This window comes from Myzus persicae, unplaced genomic scaffold, assembly GCF_001856785.1.
Source record: "Myzus persicae strain clone G006 unplaced genomic scaffold, MPER_G0061.0, whole genome shotgun sequence".
In the NCBI taxonomy this organism is placed as follows: domain Eukaryota; kingdom Metazoa; phylum Arthropoda; class Insecta; order Hemiptera; family Aphididae; genus Myzus; species Myzus persicae.
In genome coordinates this window covers 861-8,599 of record NW_019101455.1, presented here as the reverse complement: position 1 = coordinate 8,599, position 7,739 = coordinate 861, and the positions used below count along the sequence as shown (strand labels likewise).

The following is a 7,739-nucleotide window of genomic DNA, read 5'->3' as shown; positions in this document are numbered from 1 at the left end:
TGAAGCTCGAGGCGACCTACAACCGACCTAACGTCGCAAACTCATCGTAGAATAGGGCTTTCAAGACCTCAGCAACAGAAATTTTAATTGAAAGTAATATTACAGAGGTTATTGAGAGGGCATATATTAAGTTAATGACAGAGGCNATTTTGAAGGTTTATCATTCCCGACTCCAATATCTGACGTGAAGAAATTTGAAAATAATAACCCGAACGTCACTGTGAATGTCTATGGATTAGACAAAAAGTTCCAGCCACCGAGTAAATATCCGACGTACGAGGTGTACCCGCTACGTGTCGTTGATGAGGAGAAAGCCAACCACTTTGATCTGCTGTTGGTAGCAGACGAAAGCGGGTCACATTATGTTTACATCTCCAATTTGTCCCGCCTGATACGTGCTCAGAAAACTAAACACACTGAGAGTCGTATTTTGTAAAAGGTGCTTTACCAGCTTCGAAAATCAAATATATAAACGCAAGCTGAGTGGGCAGGAAGCGTTGAAGCAGCATAAGTTGATTTGCGGGGCGCATAAACCAATACTACCTAAAATGCCTAAGGGGGTGAGTGTCTGAAATTCGAAGCGTGGAAAAACACACAGAGACACCCATTTGCCATCTACGCTGATTTTGAGACCCTGCTAGTTAAGACGGACGAGGTGAAGGGGAAAAACACGAAGATTGTTCACAAACATGAGGCTATGAGCTATGGTCTCATTGTGAAGGCGAGTGAAGATGTACCGACGGAGCTATTGAGTGACCACAACACCAACAGCACCAATTATCTACCGAGGAAGTGAGAGTCGGCCTGATGTGGCGAGACATTTCGTTGATACCGTGACGGATATATCGTTAAAGATTGAAAAATCTTAGACCAATATATCCATAAACATGTCCGCGGATGACGTCCAGGCCCACGAAGCAGCAACGCATTGCAATTTATGTAAAATCGAGTTCAGCCCACCCTCGGAGATACTATATCGTAAGACAACCGACCATTTTAATCTCACAGGAAAATACCGTCAAGCTCTCTGCAATGTATGCAACCAAAAACTACGAACACCCTTTTTTGTACCGTGCTACTTCTATAACTTGTCCAACTATGACGCGCACCTGATAGTGACAGAACTTGGTCACGACACTGAAGCTATTACCGTGATACCGAATAGCGAGGAAAAATTTATATCGTTTTCCAAAAACGTGTCAAGCAAATTTTCGATTCGATTCATTGATACTTTCCACTTCATAGCAACGAGTCTATCTTCACTCGCTAAAAATCTGATAACACCAGGTTTTGAAAACTTTCGTGAAACAGTGTTTACTGGAGACGATATGCCGCTCGTGACACGGAAAGGGGTGTACCCGTATGAGTATACGGATAGTTGGAGCAGGTTGGACGAGACTAGTTTACCGAGGAAGAGAGACTTTTACAACAGATTGACCGAGTCGGGGATAAAGGAGGAAGAGTTCGATCACGCCAAGGAGGTATGCTATATGCTGTGCGCGTATTTAGATCTATATTTTAAAATTATTATGTTTACAGATCTGGGACCACTTCAATTGCATGACGTTAGGCGAGTACAGCGATCTGTACTTGAAAATCGACGTGTTGCTGCTAGCGGACGTCTTTGAAAATTTTCGTGATGTGTGCATAAAGACGTACAATTTGGACGTGGAGTATTATTTTACTGCACCAGGATTAAGTTTTGACGCGATGTTGAAGTTTACCGGGAAAAAGTTGGAGCTGTTGAGTGATTACGATATGTTATTAATGTATGAGAATGGTTAGTATATCAATATAATTTTAAAAAATGCGTGTATAATAATAATCTTGTATATTTTTCATAGGTATTCGTGGTGGATTAGTGCAGACAAGCATGAGACATGCCAAAGCGAATAATATAAAGACCCCAGACTATGACGAAACTAAGGAGAAATCGTGGTTGATATACCAGGACTGTAAATATATTTATTTATTCATTTATTTATTTATTCATTTTTCAAACTCAAACTTTACAGGTAATAATCTCTATGGCTGGGATTTGAGTCAGTATATGCCATACAGTGACTTCAATTGGGTTGATTTCAACTTGAACAAATTAAGTGAGATGGAACGTTCGAGGAGAAAAAAAATTTTATTATACATTATAGGAACCTACAGCAAGCGATTAAAAAATGGATTAATAGTTGAAAAATTAAATATTTATATTTTATAAAATTTTAAAACAGATTTTTAACATTTTTTTTATAGGTACATAGAGTTATCCAGTTTAACCAGTCAGATTGGCTGGCTAAATATATTGAATTGAATACAGCTCAATCGCACGAATATCGTACATTTTCTGATCAACGGCGTACGCGTATTTACGATTCCTTGACCTAGTCGCCGACGTGTGAATAAACACGACTGTTTTCGAAATTCGATTTTGTCATTTGAAAATCAAAAGTTGATAGTGGTTTACCTAATAAATATAGGGGTGAAAAATAAGAAAAAATTATATAGTTCTAGAACAGCATGGATATAAAATTTTGAAAAAAAAATAAAATTTGAAAAAAGTAAATGGTTTTGAGAAATATTGAGTGTTTTACGTTAAATGAATCACCCTCTATATAAACCTGAAAAATATTACGTTAATAAATAATTAATTACCAAGAAGTATTTAATAAACAATGGAATATTGATTTCATCAATTTACCCTGATAACTCATCATTCATTTTTCTAACTAAAAAACAATGCAAACTCTTATATTCAGCTTGACGGCACGGCAAATGTTTAGGAGCAACTTGTGAATCCAAATTTGCCTTTAATCTTTCTAAAGGACTAGATGAAATCATTATAACGCTATCCATTAACCATTTAGTATTTATACTTTTACTCAACTACTAATTTTGTCGGAAAATTACGTAAACAGCCAGTTAAGAATGATAATACGGCATCAGGGATTATAAAACTACTAGTATTTACTATTTAAACAAGCCGTCCGCGCTATTATCTTTTCATCGTGTTACCGACATATTTTTATCAGTGCGGGATTAAAATATTATAATTATTATCATAATATTGTATCACAGATTATATCTATCTCCGATTAATTTTCCCCCATACTTTTGTTTACCAAGTTTGGCAGCACTGACTGGCGTGGGATTATGTTGGTAGGTGGGATATATTATGCCGTGTGGGATTGATCACCGAGCTGGGATGTTTCTTTTCCGTTCTGACCACGAACAAACGTCGTCGTCTACTCGTCTCTACGTCTCTTCGTGTCATGTGAGTATCACTTGTATAGCCCCGGACTTATGGGTATATTCTTGACGACTTGTTGTGTAAAACCACCTTAGGTGAACCTATAGGTCGTTATAGGGTGGCTCACACTTATAATATAAAATCATTGCAACTTTGAATTTTCATAACTTTTGAATGAACGAGCGAGTGACCACGCTGCCAATAAATGTGGATTTACATAACAAGTCGTCAAGAAGTTAATAAATAAATAAATATTCCACGTAGGTGGTAGGTAGGTACATAGGCAGAAAATCCCACTCAGAATCGTTTTTCTTATACAATGATATATCATTGAATTCAAATTCAATACCATCCATTATACAGTGACCCACTTGTAACCTACAGTACAGCAGAGCGACATCCACTAGCCCACCTTTTTTAATGATATATTTGGAATATTGTTTGATTTTTGAACTGTTATTTATATAGGAGCACAATCTGTTGAAATACATTTTTTGTTACATCGATACCAACTTCTCCATCAACTAAGAATGCATTTTAGAAAATGTGTGGCATTGGTGGTCCGGGAGTATACGGCTTACAGCCATAAAATCCCGGCTACCAATGTCACAAGTGACATGGTACTTGCATACATAGAGACACTCGATGGGTACAATGAATTAGCTCAGTGTATATTTATCGCACTGTGTGGCACAGAGTCCACTACAACTAAGAGCACGCTTACTGTAGTGGACTGGTTGCGAAACCCTAACCGGTTAACATCCGTAAGTTCATAATTTTTAAATAATTAATGGCCTCATAGTTGTAACTATTGTATTAAATAGTCATGTTTGTTCTAGATATTATTTGAAGGTTGCGGCAAAGTCAACAATAAAAACTTGGGTGGGGTGTTAGGGGTTTATCCCTCCTACGCCCCACAGGCCACGTGGATTGTACCACACACGAGGCAAAAGATCCAGCCCAGTGACCAAAGCCTGGCAGCAATTCGTGGTACCTTGGAGGAGTACGCTCACCCAAGGTACCCGAATTTCCACTTGCCACAAGTTGATAAGGTATTTTAGATTGCCTTGTTTATAACATAGAATCTACCTACATAATCTAATTAAATGTTTTTTAAATTATGTTTTATAGCCGGAGAAAAAAAAAGGAGAGTGCCCATTAATTTGGAAGTAAGAATTTTATAATTTTAAAAACGTTATGTGCTAATAGCTGTGTGTAACACATCCAAATATATATTTACTAAAGGAGTTGAAACAGCAACAGCCGGGGCTACTGCCAAATTCACGACAGAAATACCTAGTATCGATTTGGGGCTGTTTTAGTAACTTTCATCTGACAGAGGCACTCATTTCAGCTCCAATTGAGATAAGATCAATAAGATGCTATTATTCCGAAATCATCGAATTAAGACAAGCTCGATGTAAAGATTTACATAACAAATTAATTTATCAAACCCCGTTTGAAGGCATAATATCAGACATACGAGTTAATGAAACGTTCATCACTTCACACACAAGTGGGGGATTATTAAATAAACATGGCAATTGTGAAGGTACCACTTTCACAAATACCAGGCGTACATTTAATAACGTCATAGTACAAGCCAAATACAAAATTCACTTATCTGAGGGCATAGCATTAGTAAACACTAAAGAAAATGTATTGATCTTACCAACCGGTTCTAGATTGAAACTGTCGACTCATACAGATTTGATCAATATAAGGGGGAAGTAATTTGGACGAACGAAAACACAGAATGTAGGATCACGGAGTACGATGTATTATATGACGGACCAGCCTCCATTGTCACATCCGTAGATAAAAACAACTACAAAATCGAAACTTATATTGTAGAAACCACATGCATTGCCTTCGCTTCAAAAAAAATATCTATAACATTTGCCTGCAATATAAAAGTTATTCAAATAGAAAATAATCAATTACTTACATTATCCAACGATATATATGTCAACAGTTTTACACCTAAAAAAATTGAACCATTTAACACCGACTTACTATCCTGTATAAATTCGAAATTTGTTTATTTAGAATACACTATAAAAAGAACTGCTACAAATCTTTACGAAGACCTAACTAGAAAACAATGCAATTTCGAGAGACAACTTTTTTTTACAAAAATTAACACTTGCTTTATCCGAATTTGCATACACCATTGGGGAAGGACCAGGTTTCATAGCCGTCAAAAATGGTGAGATTATTTACTTACAGAAATGTGAGCCAGTAAATGTAGAAATATCAGTACAAACTTCATGCTTCAATGAACTTCCGGTATTATATAATAACATGACTCCCAAAACTCACATATTAAGACTAATGGCACTCAAATAGATTGTAATGAATACTTACCCCCCAAATTTCAGAAAGATGGCAAATGGTTTTCCCTCACATCAAAACCACATAAGGTAAATAACCCACAAACACTAAAACCAGACATCACCCTAACTTGGTCTTACGAAATTTCAGATAATTTCATGACAGCAGGTATTTATACACTCGATTTAATGAAGGCATTGGAAAATCATTTAATGTTTTCTGAGGAATCTGGTACAGTGCAAAGGAATTTAATTAGACAAACATTAGGTCACAATTATGGTCAGTAGCGCGTCGGTCGTCTTCAGTGTTGCCAGATTTGGGGATTTTTCCCCAAATTTGGAGAATTTTCAACATTTTGGGGATTTGGAGAAAAACTTTTGAAATTCATTAAATTTTGGCGACAATATTATGTTTTGGGGAAAATTGGAGAAAAATGTCTGAATATTCAATTTAGTGATGTGAAATTAATTTAACATTTTTTTTTCCGAATATTTTTGACCAAAAACAAAATCTTCTTATCGTCCGATCTAAATTCGGTCGTATCACAGAATAGCCAAACGTGACCATGGTTGATGGTTAAGAACATTGCATTATCAATAATCTTTTTTTTATTCACTATTCAGTTCAGTATTTGAGGTTATCGTTTATACTTTATCGTCAAAAGTGAAAAGGGTCGATTCGAATATTCGATTCTCGACGTGACGACGTGTGTTGTGAGTTGTCAGTTGACGGACATTTTGTATTTGTCTCGTCTGTATATATAGGTAATTATTAATTAATTGAATTAATGTAATGTATTTAAGCATGTGGTTCATAATATTTTTTAATTTCTAGCAAAATGGAATATCATACTGACTCCGACATGGAGCCTGATACCCAAGAACCAATTGCGTCTACATCTGGCACTCAAAGACCAAAGAAGTGGGCCTATACCCACAAATATCAAACGGCCTGGGAATCGAACGACAAATTTTGCAAATGGATATCTGCAAGTAAAAAAGGAGAAACGCATTTTCACTGCAGGACTTGTGCATGTGATTGCAAAGGTGGCATATCAGCAGTCTACAAACACAACAGTTCTAAAAAACACATCGAATTATCTAATAATGTCAAAGTCGATAGTGTTTTTAATATGCCTTCGATGATCAAGCAAAAAGCTGTGATGAAAAATATAAAAGAAACAGAAATTCGGATCGCTTCATTTGTCATTGAACACAACATTCCTATTAATGTTTCTGACCATCTAGTCAGTTTAATAAACTCCATTCAACTTGAGCCTAAATATTTGGCAAAATTAACATGCGATCGGACAAAATGTACCGCTATTATCAATAATGTCATTGCGACCACTGGTTTTGAAGACTTGGTCAATTATTTAAAAACTAACAAGTTTTCATTGTTAGTGGATGAATCGACTGACATAAGTTCAGTGAAAAATTTAGCAATGGTAGTGCGTACATGCCAGAACTTAGAAGTCACCGACCAGTTTCTTCATCTACTTCCAGTAGCCAACGCTACAGCTGATAGTATGTACGAGGCAATTATCCATTTTTTCAATAGCCATGAAATACCGTATCAAACAAATTTAATTGGTTTTGCTGCTGATGGTGCCAATGCCATGATGGGTAAGAATCATTCTTTACAAAGTCTCCTAAAAAATGATGTCCCTGAACTATTTGTCATGAAATGTGTGTGCCATTCCTTGGCTCTTTGTGCTGAGTATGGTTGCAGAAAATTGCCTGATGAGGTTGAAATGCTAATTAGAAATATTTATAATTACTTTAACCATAGTTATAAAAGGCAACATGAATTCAAAGAATTCCAACAATTTTTTAATGTAAAGCCTCATAAGCTATTGCAATTAAGTTGCACTCGATGGCTGTCATTGTTAATGGTTGTGAAGAGGGTATTAGAGCAATATGTACCTCTAAAATTGTATTTTGGTTTACAGATGGCAGATGGTATAAATAATTCTCAAACAATTTCTGAATCTCTAAACAATCCTATTTATAAAATGTATTTAGAATTTCTGGAATTTGTACTACCAACATTAGTAAACTTAAATTTAGAATTTCAATCAGCAACTCCTAAAGTATATTTATTGCATTCACGGTTAATTGGTGCTTATATATTCATTTTACAATGTTATATTAAGCCCGAAGTA

The 7,739-nt window shown here is 35.9% G+C and overlaps 1 protein-coding gene across 1 annotated transcript; it reads left to right on the top strand.

Moving 5' to 3' along the window:
- Positions 1–624: 624 nt before the first annotated feature.
- Positions 625–2,379, top strand: LOC111029134. Its single transcript, XM_022308008.1, has 3 exons — positions 625–1,780; positions 1,845–2,182; positions 2,248–2,379. The coding sequence occupies exons 1-3, from the start codon at positions 1,561–1,563 to the stop codon at positions 2,377–2,379; spliced, it is 690 nt and encodes a 229-aa protein (XP_022163700.1). The 5' UTR covers positions 625–1,560.
- Positions 2,380–7,739: the final 5,360 nt, after the last annotated feature.

Excerpts from the sequence above, each read along its gene's own strand:
- LOC111029134 (XM_022308008.1), top strand. The coding sequence starts at position 1,561 with ATGACGTTAGGCGAGTACAGCGATCTGTACTTGAAAATCGACGTGTTG. Across the intron at positions 1,781-1,844 it reads GTTATTAATGTATGAGAATG|GTATTCGTGGTGGATTAGTG; the intron begins GTTAGTATATCA and ends TATTTTTCATAG. Across the intron at positions 2,183-2,247 it reads GATTAAAAAATGGATTAATA|GTACATAGAGTTATCCAGTT; the intron begins GTTGAAAAATTA and ends TTTTTTTTATAG.